The following is a 16,177-nucleotide window of genomic DNA, read 5'->3' on the forward strand; positions in this document are numbered from 1 at the left end:
TTTCCATCTGAACAGCAGTTGGAAGGGACATAAAAGCTGGCCACCATTCTTTACACAGAAGCCCAGTTGGAACCTGACCCCAGCATATATTGTATACCCATGTATATGTGCAAGATGGGAAGTATAGGCCTATATATAAATATAAATACATATAAAGCTAACTTTCAGTGCTCGGAAAACAAAAGCTATCCCCATATAACAGCCAAATTCTGACATAACTCAGTTTGGACACCTCATCTGGTGTGCACTGCACTCATTCTCAGTGTAAACCCCGCTGCGCCGGGCAATGATATACTGTAATGTCACATCGCAATCTGGATTTACTATAAAGGGCCGCTGACGAGCTTCAGAGCAGTAAACACTGCAGCGAGGTGTATTTCACACTGAGCTGGTTTTTATGAAGAACACTTCACCGCCCAGGCACGGCACCTGGATGATGGATGGTGAAAGATGCATGACAAGCTTCATCCTTGTTTGTAAATCTTAACTGTTCCCGCTCACTAACTCTGAAGGCAATTTTCAAAGACAGCGGCAGACGGAAGGACAGCACAGCTTTCCTGAAGGTTATTCAAGTTGTACTTGGCCTGGGCCGGGCCTCTGAGGAACCAAGGAGGGAACATAAACTCCGGAGTTACTCTACACTGCGCCTGAGAAAAACCGCCGAGGCCCTGTGGGCTCAAGTCAGAATCAAGCGAGGAAATCTCACGCGTGATCATGTTGGACGCTCTGCCCAGAGCGGCCGCTGTCCATCCAAGTTCATGCCCATGTGGCTGCTGCCTCTTCAGGGTTTTTAAAGACAAGGGGTCACGGAATGAGTAACAAAATAAGCAAACTTGATGGTGTATCATGTGTCCACAATAGATGGGGTTTCCTCCACTGAGCAGGTGGGTAGGGGGGGCCTAACGTCACACCTGCATCCCATCAAGATAAAATTAGGGGCTTCCCTGGTGGCGCAGTGGTTGAGAGTCCGCCTGCCGATGCAGGGGACACGGGTTCGTGCCCCGATCCCGGAAGATCCCACATGCCGCGGAGCGGCTGGGCCCGCGAGCCATGGCCGCGGAGCCTGTGTGTCCGGAGCCTGTGCTCCGCAACGGGAGAGGCCACAGCAGTGAGAGGCCCGCGTACCGCAAAAAAAAAAAAAAAAAAAAAGATAAAATTAGCCCCGAAAACACGGGCCAGCAGTGCCTAGTCACTGTGTTCAACCTGGTTGTGTCAGGACACTTGGGAGTTCCTAAAAGTGTGCTTTCCAGAGCTCTGCCCTTTCCGTGTCCCCTCCTGACTGCAATCTTTAGCCCAAAGGAAAACGCCGGCAAAGGTGCCCTGTCTTTCAAGAACAAGTTAAAGATGTAAAAGCAACCTCATGATAAGCCACTGACAGACTAGATAGAATGTAAAATACTGTCTCTCTCAAAAATTATCTGGGGAAATTCAACAGGCCTTTTATTGACACTAATTTTAAAATAACAACCATGTCTATGGAGGGGAAAAAAAACTTTTAAAAAGTGGTTTCATTTCGATTTGCACTTTTAATTTCAAAGCTAATAACTAGTCATTTAATTTTGCAATGTCTGCCTTTGTCAAATATTACACTTGCACTTTATTCCCTCCTGTTAAATAAAAAGAAAATTCAGATATCACCACAAAATTAAACAGTGACTTTACCATGTCAATCAAGTCATAAACGTGTTTTAAAGTTTACATTTAGCTTGGGGAATAGTATAATGTAAATACCACACCTGATACCCTGTGGATTTTTTAAGGCTGCTTTTGGGGTTTTTTGACCAGCTAAGTCATCACTGTGTTCTCAGCTTTTCCACCTGCCATGTGGAAATGAGGACCCCCTTCTCTTCCCTACTTCACAGGCATTGTCTCCATGCCTCAGTGTCCTCATGTGCAAAATGCAGATAATACTATGATTACAAGACTTAAATGAGCTATCCCCACAATACGCACAGGGCATTGTCTTACACACTGTGCGAAGTACGTGTTTGTGAGAAAAGGAAAAGGAAAGGGAGGGAAGAAGAAACCACAGGATTTACCAGCAGAAGGAACACCAGGGAAGCAGTTCAGAGACCTGAGCTCCTACACTGGCTCCTCTTCCTCAACTCTAGAAACAGGCTCAGAGATGACACGGCATCCTGCCTGCAACTCCACCCAGGCTCTCTTAGCGAGAACAGTGATCAAGCTTCTCCTGACTTCTCATGCAGGGCTGTGTTATCAATCAAAAACCCATCATAGGGCTTCCCTGGTGGCGCAGTGGTTGGGAGTCCGCTTGCCGATGCAGGGGACACGGGTTCGTGCCCCGGTCCAGGAAGATCCCACATGCCACGGAGCGGCTGGGCCCGTGAGCCATGGCCACTGAGCCTGCGCGTCCGGAGCCTATGCTCCGCAATGGGAGAGGCCACAATGGTGAGAGGCCTGCGTACCGCAAAACAAACAAACAAAAAAACCTGTCATAGGCAAAGATTTAAGTCTTTAAAATTTGAGCTTTTCAAAGGGAAGATTCTACATGATATAAATCCAGGATACGTTGCTGCCTGGGGTTTGCACCCCACGTTTTTCCATGACCAATTTATTTCATCAAGTGCTTTATCAGAATGCCTAACTCTGGGCCAGGGAGGCACCAGCAGAAAGAATCCAGAGGCCAGTTTCTTATTCATACAAGAAACCATGAAACATCCCAGGAGTCCCCTGAGAACATGGTGTCATGCTAGGCACCTGGAAGACGACAGAGACGAATGAATGAGATCCCCGCCCTTCACGTGTGAGAACACACCCTGGTAATTCTTGCTGAAGTGCTGCAGTGAGTGAACTTCTTCCTTCCATGAGTGAGTCTGACATCCTTCAGGTAGGCCCTGGGAAGTGCCTGCTATTTCTAGACTGATGGTGGCCTTGTCAAAAGGCAGCATGTTACACAGAGGACATATTAGAGCCCCATCAGCTCTCTCTCTTTTCGTGGAGGGAGAAAAAAAGTTTGAAGACAGAAGCCTGTGTGTCCTCATCCAACGGCATTTCAGCTTGCCTTCTATACTATTCTTTAGGTATAAAGGTGTGCTGGTGTCCTTATATATTCCTCTTCCCTGGTTGTTTCTCTTGAAACATATTGTATATGTGATATATTAAAAATAAGTCTTCAAAGCTGCCATTTCTCCATGTTTATTATATGCTTAAACTTAGTGTGCTTCATGTTCCTCACTCAGCAGACCATCATGTCTAGCCAATTTCAAGAATCACAATACACATATGGTTCATTTCAAGCAGGGTCCCTGTAGGGCTAAAAACACAGCCTCCTTGATGACTGTGATCACTTTCACTTGTACGGCCCAGTGCCAGGCACTTGGTGAAATCAAAAGATATATAAGACATGGTGATGGGTCTTCACGTGAGATTAAGGGAGTTGATAGCTGCTGCCATGCTTTCACATAATTTTTTTGTGAGCCATATACAAAAATAGATAAAGCTCTTATTACCTTTTTCAACCTTCCAGGTGAGGGATCTAAAGCTCTAAGAGATTAAACAAGTATCTTACAATCCAGCCCAGAGCTGGGGATCTGAGCCAGATCTTCCCTCCTCGGGGGTCCATTCCTTTGCAAGCATGGGCCTCCACAGTCACTGCCAATGAATGGTGCACTTACCTCTCTGTTCAAAGCTAAAGCTGAGAATAAAAAGGTCACATAGGGCTTCCCTGGTGGCGCAGTGGTTAAGAGTCCACCAGCCAATGCAGGGGATGTGGGTTCGTGCCCCGGTCTGGGAAGATCCCACAGGCCGCGGAGCGGCTGGGCCCGTGAGCCATGGCCGCTGAGCCTGTGCGTCTGGAGCCTGTGCTCCGCAACGGGAGAGGCCGCAACAGTGAGAGGCCCGCGTACCGCAAGAAAAAAAAAAAAGAAAAAAAAAAGGTTTACCAGCCAAGTGCTCTTTTCTTTGAAATTCAGCAAAAGATAAGTCATTTCCTAAAGCGCCAAAGCTTGAACTCAACATTTTCTAACTGTTGCATAAAAACCCATTCACCTTTCTTTAAAAAGCAGGGAAAGCAAGGGGTCAATGTTCTTCTCTCCTACAGGCTTGCCATACAATTCAAAGCAGAACAGACACCACAGAAGCAGCCCTCAGATTCCTTGGCCTGCTCTCCCGCCTGTCTGAGCAAGACTAAAACATTTCCAGAAGAGCTTTCTCCCTGACAAGAAGAACTGCCTGAAACATCAACACAACCCTTGCAGAAAGGAATGGCGGAAGGAAGAAGATCACCCTTCCTCCCTTGTTGCATGTGTGATTTAAAGAGCTTGTTTACACCCGGGACGCGAGCTCATCCTCACAACACCTGTGTGGGCTCGACAGGGCCCAGCTCCTCCCACTTCTTTAACAAGTGAGCAGACTCAGGCTCCCAGAGAAGAGCCTGAAACCCTCAAGGCTACAGCTGCTCAGTGGTGGCTCCCATTCGGGTGCTGAGCACAGAGCCCCGCAGCTGCTCAGGACAGCTGTCACATCACCTCACATTAAAGGCAGCTTTGGGGTCCTGGACCATGAGTGAGCAGACCTGAGGGTGCTTCCAACAGGCAGCATAACCTCACTGTTCTCACCTGCAAAACTGGGAGGTTCGACCTCATCATCTTTTGCTAAAATCCAACTCTAACGCCCAGCATTAAGCAAGTCCATTCCGTGGGTGAAAGCTCAACCACTTTGCATTGAGGCATGACAACCGTGGGGAAGGCAGCATATGCCCTCAGTGAAATCAGGCACTTCTAGATTCATCAGCCTACAAAATTGCCAATGCTGAATGCATTCATAAAATCCTATTTGGGAACACAGAGGCCTCTACAAGCTGCCCAGACATCACAGAGGAACGTGAGGGCTTCAACTCAGGGAGACCCTTCTGCTGACCTTGCCATCTGACCTCTGGGTAAAATGTAAACGCCCTGCACCTGGCCTCAGAGCTGCTCACATCCTACGTGTGTCAGATGACTAATGCGTAAACAGCTCGTGATAGGTAATAAGCATCCAAATGTGTGTTTCTGTCTCCTAAAAAAAGCAGAGTTTGAATGTAAAGGAAGGGTGAGTTTGCACAGGAGCCTGCCACTTATCGGAACTGGAAGCGGCCAAAGATCCAGAAGAAACAGGATGCACCATTTCTAACTTTCAAACTGAGATCACAAAACATTATAAATAGACAAAAAGATCTAAGCATGTTCACCTTTACCATTTTAAATCTAAACCTCTTTGCAAGTGTTGTCCAGCTACATATACTCCGAGAACTTATTCAAGAATTCACCTGTAGAGAAAATGCCTATTTACAGATATGAAATGCCACCTACCTGTAGACATGTGTGCATCTACTGACACAGAGGTGTTGCTGTGCAATCTGCCTCCTTATCCCAAGTTGAGGAAGCATCATTTCCAGAATGCTCCTACCACCACTTCCTGAAAAATCTGCAACTGTTACTATGACCTGGCCACACTCACACATAAACCAGCCTTCCACTTGGGCACTAGGTCAGTGTTTCTCAAACTATCTGCAAGGAAGGGCCTGTTTTGTTTAAATTTTTTTTCAGTTTCCAGTCCACCACAGTCTGATGCTTTTATAAAATACAATAAAAATGAATTACTAGAATCATAATCCAAAAAATGGAAAATAACAAGTGTTGGCTAGAGAAACTGGAACGCTCATACACTGTAGTGGAATGTAAAATGGTACAGCCACTGTGAGTAACAGTTTGGAGGCTCTTCAAAAAGTTAAACACAGAATTACCATATGATCCAGCAATTCCACTCCTAAGTATACCCCAGAAGAACTAAAAACAGGTATTGAAACAAAGACTAGTACATTAATGTTCATAGTAGTACAATTAACAATGTCAAAAGAGGGTGGAAGAACCCAAATGTCCATCAACTAATGAACAGATAAACAAAGTGTATATCCACACATGCAACCGTATTAGGCTATAATAAGGCATGAAGTACTGATTACATGCTACAACTTGTATGAACCTTGAAAATATTATGCTAACTGAAAGAAGACAGTCCAAAAGGCCACATATTATATGATTCCATTTACACAAAACATCTACAATAGGCAAATCCATCGAAACAAGAGAGCAGATTAGTGGTTACCAGGGGCTGGTGGAAGGGAGAATGGGAAGTGACTGCTTCACGGGTATGGGGTTTCCTTGTGGGGTGATGGAAATGACTTGGAACTAGATAGAGGTGATGGCTGCCCAACACTGTGACCTACTAAAATGCCACTGAATTGTACACTTTAAAATAGTTAATGGTTAATTTTATGTCACGTGGGTTTTACTTCAATATAAAAATGAATTACTAGGAAAGTGAAAGACAAAAATTACAAGCCTCAATTTTTTTTATTGATTCAACATAGAATTGCTCTGTCAGATTGCTGTTTACTCTTAATCCCTTTGCTTACCTCCTCTTAGACCAGTAACAAAGCATGCACAGCCCCACTCTGGGGACCACTGCCCTACAAGGGGTGCCCTAGGGGATCCCACCCCACCTCGCTTACTCAGAGACATGCTATCGTCCTGACAATTATGTTCCCACACAATTATGTTCGCACATCAGCTAATCTTTATAATAACCTGTTATAATAACCCCCTTCTTTAAAGAAGAGGAAAGGAGCTTCCTTGAACTCACCCCCTCCTCCAGGTACTGCTCCACTTCGTTACTCCCCTTACAGCAAGACCCCTTCAAGAGCTGTCTACACTCACTGCCCCAGTGCTTCTCTCCCACATGGAGAGAAGTCAGGGTATGGTCCCCACCTCCCCCCGACAAGGGCCACTCATCAAGCCGCTGATCATTTCCACCTTTCAACAGCCCATGGTTAACTCCAGTCCTCATCTCATCTGACCTATCAGCATTATTTGGATCAGTTCATTGAAATGCTTTCTTTACTTGCCTTCCTTAGTTTTCTTCCTACCTCATGGGTAGGAGAAGGTACCTACCTGACTCTCCCCTGCTGGTCCTCCTCATCTACCAAACTTCTCAACGTTAGAAGGCCTCAGTGCTCAATCCTTGGTCCTTTATTCTTCTCCGTGTATACTCACCTCTCCAGGTGATGACACCATATTAACTTCAAATGACATCTACGCACTGAACGCTCAAGTTTCTATTTCCAGCAGGGAAATCGCCCCTCAACTTCAGACTCCATACATCCAATTCCTACTTGACGATCCACCTGGATGGCTCACGTACATCTCACGCTTAACACATGCAAAATTAAACTCCCAATTCCTGCAAACCTGTTTTTCTCATGGTCTTCTTTACCTGAATAAGTGGAAACTCCATGTTTCTACTTGATCAGATCAAAAATGATGGAGTCATCCTTCACTCCTCCCTTTCCATCCCATCCCAAATTCATCACCAAATCTTTTTGGTTCTATCTTCAAAATGTTATCTAGAATTCAACCCTCCCACACTGTCATCACTCCCACCCTCACTAAGCCACTGCCATCTTTTGCAAGCATTATGGCCACAGCCTCCTAACTGGTCTCCCTGCCTCCGCCTTGCACCCCTACAGTCTATTCCTAAACAGCAGCCAGAGTGATCTTTAAAAACCACAAGCAGACATGTCACCCCTTTGCTGGAAACCCTCCAGTGGCTTCCCACCTACTTGAGATAAGAGCCAAAGTGCTTGCAGTGGCTCACAAAGTCTTACACAACCAGGCCCCATCATCTCTGATCTATGTCCTAACACTTTTCAAGACATAAAAAAAAAAGTGAGAGAATGGCTCCTAGCCTTTTTACAAAGAAAAACATTAAACAGTAGCAACACAGCAAAAGGAAAACTTTCCCTGTAATTCTTTTTCCCTCTACATTCTATTTTCATGTTGCAATCTTCAGCAAAACCAGAGGAAAACCTTGAACTTGGACTCATTTCTTTGGATGGTAAAGAACGGTTTATCTTTAAAGAAACTGAAGAAAAATGAATTTAATAGACAAATTTGTACTTAAATAAGACTTTAACAAAAACATTAAACCTACTGAAAAAACTGTTTTTCAACTTACTTACAAATCCCCACCTAAAATAACTGATATACTATTTACAAATTGTAATTTATTTATTAATGCAACCAACCAAAGGACCTCAACTCAAACTTGATAGAACTGATAAACGTAACTGGTTATCAGCCAGCCTCTACCACCTTCTCACAAATGACTATACTGATGCTCCCATCCCCATCCCCACATCCTGCCACTAGCCTCAGCCCCATTTACCAGAGGGTCTAAATGGCCCCCACTTGTGTCGATGTTGATAATAAAAATGAGGATCCAATGCCCCAGGAGATGATCCTGAGGTGTTCCTATTGACCCCCAACTTTCTCTTTCCCCACCCCTTCCCACCTGCTCTGTAAAAATGTCATGCAATGTAGGAGCCCAAGACACCATATATTTGGAAGCCGTAAAGCCGCATTTCTTTAAAAAATAAGCTAAGTTTTGGATTTCCTATTAATCCATATTCTCCTTCTCCATGGTAATTCCAAAGTAGATATTACTGAGATTCCACTATATTTCTTCCTAGCTCACTCCCTCATGTCTGAAGTGAGTTAGAGAAGTGTCAGAAGGTTGAGCCTGAGGTCTCCTCACACCACACTTTCAAACACACTCTTTCAAACGTACATATCACCTGAACAGTTTTAGGAAATCCTAGGTGTTATTCACCCAGTCTCTCACCATGGACACTGGGGCAGCTGGTCTTTTTTTTTCCTGGACTGTAACCTCTCTCCTTCTGAGCCTTTTCCTTTTCTGCCATAAATTCAAATGCCTATTGCTCCTCTCCAAACTCCTTCCTGTCTGCTCTAGTAAATTTCCTCTTATCTTTTTGTGGTACTGCCTTGCTCTGAATTTACACCTGTCTCAAGAATGCCAATGCTTCTAAAAATATTCCACTATTCCTAGAGCAAGGAGCTCAGGCAATTTCTTCCTGAAAGTAAGTTTCAGTCCTAATTTTCTGTATGAGCAAATGTTTTTTTAACTGTTCCATCCCTAAACTCTGGCTCCATGAGACGATGAGTTAGGATTGTGACCTTTTGGGATCGTTTTCTTATAGACCAAGCTTACTTAAAAATCATACCTGACTCATTTATTCCTTTGTTCATTCACTCCTTCATTCATTCACTTAGCTGATGAAAAACAAATAGGCATCATAGCAGCTAAAAAGGTACATAAAATGTGTTCTCTGTCCTTAAGGAGCTTATAATTCACATAAATATATAGAATCAAAGGCAGTATGAAAGAAGGACCACATGGGCAAACATTATACGGTATGAATATTTACATAAAGAATTGTGTTTGTCCACTCCTGTGATTATTAATGGGTCAAAGTGCAATCAATAATGTGTACTTCAGTCTCTCTATAGTTCAAACTGGTCAGGTTCCCTCGACCTATGTATTCCATATTAACAAAATCCTTTATTTTATTTTAGTATGGTAAATAAAGCTTTTTTAGACTTCACTGTTCTGAATTTGGAAATCAAAGCATGGTTCTGATTCTCACTCTCTAAGCACTTGTTTTACCAGGAAGCCAGTTCTTTATGGAGAATCACATTATTGAGAAAACCAGCTTCTTTTGTATAGTAGAGTCAGTTCTAGTAGTCGATTTCTCTACCAACTCACTCACTATTGCCCTGATTTCTACTTACTGCCTCAACTGTGTATGCTTCTCACTTTCCTAGATCAAAAGATGATGCTTAAATACAAAGAACTTAAAAACAGGGCCTGGAAACACAGCAGCCATAAAAGACCAGCCTATCATCACAGTGTAAACATTAGGGAGAAAGTTAAAATTGAAGTTGTGGAATTGTGTATTCCAAAGTGCTCTGGTTCATTAAACAGTCATTTTTTATTTTAAAGCCATTATATCAGAGTTATTTGCATTGCTACTGCATAAACTCTGAGATCTATTATATTCAAAAATGTTTTATTATGTTATTTCCTCCCGCAAAAGATGAATACACCTTCAATTTTATTTATTTATTTATTTGCGGTATGCGGGCCTCTCACTGTTGTGGCCTCTCCCATTGCAGAGCACAGGCTCCGGACACGCAGGCTCAGCGGCCATGGCTCACGGGCCTAGCAGCTCCGCGGCATGTGGGATCTTCCCGGACCGGGGCACGAACCCGCGTCCCCTGCATCGGCAGGCGGACTCTCAACCACTGCGCCACCAGGGAAGCCCTACACCTTCAATTTTAAATTGGAAAAGTTTTGGAAAACGATTCTTCGATATACAGAGATTCATTTCACCAAAAATATCAGGACTTGAACCACATTTAAAGGGGCCCTGATATTACATGTTGATCCTCCAGAAAATACATTTTTGGCTTCTGATGGTAGTCTCTATCTTATTCTTATCACTCCGGGTGTTCAGAAAAGAGAAACATGATATTAAGAATCTAGCAAAGCAAAATCATTCCATAACTGAATACTTTAAAGGATACTATACAACCTTTCCAAGAGCTGCTATTTGGTAAGCTATTAGAGAGGACCAGGGACCCAGTGCTGGGCAGGTAGCCTCTCTCCACTTCAAATCCAGGCCGCGTAACCAGGTACCTACCACTCGCTTTGGTTTCTGAGTAAGAGAGGCCGTCCTCAGAGGTGAAGATCTGGGACATGCTCTGGCCCAGGTAGGAGGGAGGCGGGTAGTAAGAATGCATCCTGTACTGGGAACTCACTGCGTGGCAGCTCTCCGAGTTTTTCATCTGCTTAAGAAAAAAGAAGGAATATGTTGAAACCGAAGTTGCCTATTATAAGAATTACCTAATTCTTTAAATTAAGGGAATAGCTTATTAAAGTTGGAAGTATCTTCACCCATGAATATGCCCCTCCAGTGCACAGACCCTCGAAATACTAGAACTGTGCGGCCTGAGGTGCCTTTTCGATGCTGGAGGCTCCTCTAAAGTACCCCTCTAATTCCATCTGGTCGCAGGATGCTTGACTAGTAAGCACAAAAGAGAACAGGGCAGTAAAGACCAGAGAGCGCTGCTTAGGAGCCAACACAATCCCCTGTAACACTGACCAGCACATTTGACCAGGAGCAAGTTATTTAACTTCCTCACGTTTCCTCCTGGGTAAAACGAGCATCTTACCTTGGTTACCTTACAGTGTTCACATCAAGAGAATATTTTAAAAAAAAACACGCAAGCCTTGTGTGAGGGTCAGCTGTTGTCGTCAGCACGAGGCCATGTCTGTCACTCAGAGCCCATTCCCACCCCCTCCTATGCTTTTCCCTGTAGCAAGGAAAGGAAGTCTGGGATCTGCTTCTTCCAGATGCTCCTGTCACCAGGCTTCTGGAGGTGATTTGGATTCTGCTAATAGGACATAAAGTGAGATCTGGTAGGCAGAAGGGAGGCAGATGCTGCTTCTCCAACAGTAGTGGCAGCTGACACTTGGCAGTCATGCCTTTTTCTGGCAATCAGACCCTGCCTTTGGGACCATCAGGCAGCTTTTAGGTAAGGAGCAGTTCCCGTAGCTTCCTGACCTCTCGTTCAAAGCTAAGGAGATGGAAACTCCAGGCTTAAAAGGGGTCCCCACTCTTGCTTTCCTGGCTCTTCCTGGCCACTTCCATGAACATTTGAATTGTTCTGAATCCTGCACGGACCCTGGTACGACAGTGAGCACTGAACACATGATCAGATAGATCTTCACAGCAAGAACAGCTCAACTAACAGCTAGACCTCAAGTATGTATACTGCCTTTAAAAAACTAAATTCAGGTGGTATTAACTTTATTTAAAAAGTCAACATAAGGGAATGTTCAAGGATAAACCAATTCTGTTTAAGAATTAAGGCATAATTTCAAAATCACGTTTTTCAATCAAATCTTTAGAATACTACTTGATAAAGAAAATAGTAGTAACTTGACAGAGCCTGGCAGGATAAAAGTAGGTACTGGGCTTCCTCAAGATTTACTATGAACATCTAAATTCTGGACAATTTCCCAAGGGATATAGGCCTAAGTAATATGGCTTTGCTTGGTGGAAAGGCCTAACTCCCTGATTTCTCTGTGCTAATCTAAGAAGCTCAAGGGATTCATTTTTGACCCTCCCAACTGCTCCCCAGCGCAGATGTCTGTTCTAATGGGTGGATTATTTCTTCTTGCAGAAGCAAAGAAGACTCCATTCCACTTGATTATTTCCTTACAAGTTAAGTTTATCTGGCAAGTTCCCTTTATCCTTTCTAGTTTGTTTTTCTGATGCATATAAAGTGCTATCTCTTCTAACTCAATCACCCCACTTTCATTTTCTACCATTATATAAATCTTTACTAAATAAGAGGGCAGGCAAGCTGTACTTGGAAATAGCCAAAGGGGAAAAACCATCTGCCTTTAATGAGTGAGCCCAAGTCAGAAGCCATTAAGGAGCCGTGAAATCATTTAAAGTGAGGATCAATGGTCAGTTTACTGCACAGACCCAGTTATCAATTAGCCCAGTGCTTCCCAGGGCTCTCTTAATGTGTATTCAAATAGCCAGGGGATCCTGTTAAAAAGTAGACTCTGATTCAGCAAGTCTGGGGTGGGGACCTCACAGTGTGACATGCTCTCAATCAGCATCTCAATCAGGAGATGCTGATTCTGCTCAAGGGACTAGAATAAATTATCCTTTCTCTCATACTTGGAGCCTTTAAGGGCCATGACCAAAGGAGGATCTTCGAAAAAAACTCTTTTGAACAACTGTTTTACAACCATCAACTTTCCACCGGAACTGAGGGAAGGTGGAAATGATGTAAAAAACATTAAAATTTTTTTCATTCTTTTTCTTTCTATATATGAGATTCCCCAGAGCTAAAGGATTTCCTTCAGGGGTCTGCTGCCATCTAACATGGTTGCAGCAGGACTAACAAACTCAGACACACTTTGCATTCAAGAGCCATTTCTGCCTCTATAGACCTCTGTCAAGTCAATCACACAGTCTAAGTAATGAATGCTGAACTAGGGGCTAAGTGTCGACTTTTAAGTACAAAGCACCGTGATGTAACCCAAGGGGCCTCCCCGTTCTGGGTGGTGAGTTGGGCCCTTCTCCTTTCAGCTTGACAGTATCTTCCAGTCAGTTCTTCAGGAAAAATGCTTTTCCGTTTTTCCCACATACAAGAAAACTGACAGGATTGACCCTGCAAGGCTCTGCAAAATACTGGATTTTTTTCTTTTACTATGAATTTTATGTAAAACCTCTTTTTAAAAGTTTTCACTGTGAGTCTAGAGTAGGAATTGGCAAACATGTTTTGGTAAATGGCCAAAGAATAATTTTCTTAGGCTTTACAAGCCGCAGGGTCTCTAGACAAATCAGTAAATGAATGGACATGGCTATGTTCCAATAAAACTTTATTTATAAAAATGCACCCTGCTCCTCAACCTTCACTCTCACTAGAATACGGGGAGGTGGGGACCCAGCACTGATGCCTGGGCTCCACCCCTAGAGCATCAGACTTCACTGCTCTGGGATGTGGCCTGGGCCCTGGGTTTTGTCAAAGCTCCCCAGGTAATTCCAGTGTGACACCAAGATTAAGAACTAGTGTTCTAGGATTACCTACATATTTTCCATACCCGGAGAAGTATGAAATCCCCAGTATCAACTAAAAAATGCAAAAGGTTAAGTCTGAGAAACAGACTGGTCAACTGCTGCCAATCCCAATATGTACAATATAATATTTAAAAAGAGATTCAGATAAACTGTAGAGTTCTTTTTTGTCTTTCAACTTAAGCTTACCGGAAAATAAACACAATTTCAAATCTATGTATATGTTTGTTTTTCCTTAATTCCTTTTCTGTTTTCAGAAAGCATCAAATAACAAGGAATATTTGGAAATAGATATTGAGTTAACTGAACTCAGACTTTCGATTTCTCTAATGAATCCTTAGATGAATGAACTATAAAAGACCTCCAGCAAAAGAAAAAGATACAAAGGGTCAGACTCCACCTGAGATTATTAAAATGTGAATTTAATGAGGCCCCCAATCGCTTCACCGGCTCCCAACTGGAAGAATAATCTACAAATAACCATCCGCACAACAACTTGGAAATAAGAAAGAAGGCCGGTTTGATGCATTTCAAAGTGCACATGTAAACCTCTGAAACATGAAGTTAAAACTGAATCGTGGGCTTCCCTGGTGGCGCAGTGGTTGAGAGTCTGCCTGCCGATGCAGGGGACACGGGTTCGTGCCCCGGTCCGGGAAGATCCCACGTGCCGCAGAGCGGCTGGGCCCGTGAGCCATGGCCACTGAGCCTGCGCGTCCGGAGCCTGTGCTCCGCAACGGGAGAGGCCACAACAGTGAGAGGCCCGCGTACCGCAAAAAAACACACAAAAAACTGAATAGTGATACACCCAGAAAGTCCAGAAAGAGGCGTGGAAAAATGCGATTTAAAACTCTAGATAACTTCTTACTCCCTTCTAACTTAAAAAAAAATCACAGCCTGCGACTTTGGGCTGAGACAAAAACGGGTAAATAAGGAAACCTTTGAAATATCCTGTTGTATGATATTTTAAACCAGTAGTACTCAGCTTGGGGTAATTTGTCCCCTGGGGACACTTAGCAAGGTCTGGAGACACTTTTAGTTGTCACAACTAGGTGTGTGGGGGGGATGCTACTGGCATCTGGTGAGCAGAGACCAGGGACGCTGCTAAGCATCCTCCAATGCACAGGGCAGCCCCACACAGAATTGTCCAGCCCAACATTCTGATGGCGCCAAGCTTGAGAAAACCTGCTTTAAACTAACTGAATACTAACTACCCCCTTGTGCTCAGCTCCTCACCTCCAGCTAAAACAGCAAAGCTCTACTGAAGGATAAAAGGTGCTCACAAATGGAAGGAACTGTTCAGTTCTGCTGAAGGGATATAACTTCTCTTTCCTTTATGCAATACTGCCTTGCTTCTTCTCAAGATTTTATTTTTTATTCCTTTAAATTAAACAAACCAAGTAAAACCTAAAAGCCCAGGATTCCAGTGCATTATGGTTACTATTATTATTAGCATGTGGTAGCTGGCAAGCAAGAGACATGTTTTATACCTTATTACCCACCCCAAGTCTCTGAACCAGAGTATGACCTACGGATGGGAACTGGGCTGGCGGAGAACGTGCGCGGTGTCAGTATTAACCCTGGAGGAAAACCTAAGAGCTTTGGGGTTTTTTTTTTTTTTTTTGCGGTACATGGGCCTCTCACCGCTGTGGCCTCTCCCGTTGCGGAGCACAGGCTCCAGACGCGCAGGCTCAGCGGCCATGGCTCACAGGCCCAGCCACTCCGCGGCATGTGGGATCTTCCCGGACCGGGGCACGAACCCGTGTCCCCTGCATCAGCAGGCGGACTCTCAACCACTGCGCCAACAGGGAAGCCCAAGCTTTGGGTTTTATTTTATTAAACTGTTGAGAACATACAGCGTAATGAATCTGAACCACAGGTTTCCTTCTTATATACCAAGTCACCCTTTTTTATAATAACGATAAAATCCCAACAGAATGTAAAAATGTTAGACCCCACTTCCTTTAAAGAAAAATTCCTAAACACTACTCACTGGTGGTCTATTAACACTTCAGATAGGAAGAGTCTGGTCTCACACTGAACCGAACACTCCATCCGGGGAACAGCTAAAAGAGATTCCTGAAAACCAAGTCCTGGTCTCGTTTATATCAAGTGGGGCTCAGCTGCACAGAATTAAGAGTCGGCAAAGAAAGGGGATGGTCTTCATAAGAAGAGTGACTGTATAGGCTAAAATTCCTAATTGCAAACTCTGATATTTAAACAAACAGCGTGAAGATCCCACTGGCACTGACATGTGACTTACAGGCTTTTAATTGCAAAAGCCACATGTGGGATAAACCTTTGGTTTTAAGAACAGAAACCTTTTTATAAAACAAAGCAGGGCTCTTCGCATGCTGTGGAATTCTAGGTCTTCTGGTGAGCTTAAGAGTGGAGGTTAGGGCTGACTTTTTTAAACTCCTTATTAAAGAATTTCTTTAGTTTTAAAAGAAGTTTCTTTTCAAACTATTTGAATGGAATGCCTGTTCTCACGCTCACCTGATCGCACACTGAGAATGCTCCTAGTCCACGGACCTTAGACCTGGGCAAGGTGCTTTCCCTGAAAGGCAAGTGCCCATCCCCCTCCTTAAATAGGCACATTCATCCTCTGGGATTCCACACATCGCAGCTGGAAGGAGTTATTTTTAATGACTGCTGTTATACACA

At 43.8% G+C, this 16,177-nt stretch overlaps 1 protein-coding gene across 1 annotated transcript in view; it reads right to left on the reverse strand.

The window, feature by feature from the left end:
• Positions 1 to 16,177, reverse strand: part of DMRT1 (doublesex and mab-3 related transcription factor 1) — a gene marked incomplete at both ends in the record, with an annotated part of 110,423 nt that overhangs the window by 33,233 nt on the left and 61,013 nt on the right. The window contains one exon of the mRNA XM_081237054.1: positions 10,559 to 10,706. Coding sequence (XP_081093180.1) covers positions 10,559 to 10,706 — 148 coding nt within the window. The remainder of the gene's footprint in view (positions 1 to 10,558; positions 10,707 to 16,177) is intronic.

This window comes from Mesoplodon bidens (assembly GCF_964165515.1).
Source record: "Mesoplodon bidens genome assembly, chromosome: 6".
NCBI lineage: Eukaryota > Metazoa > Chordata > Mammalia > Artiodactyla > Ziphiidae > Mesoplodon > Mesoplodon bidens.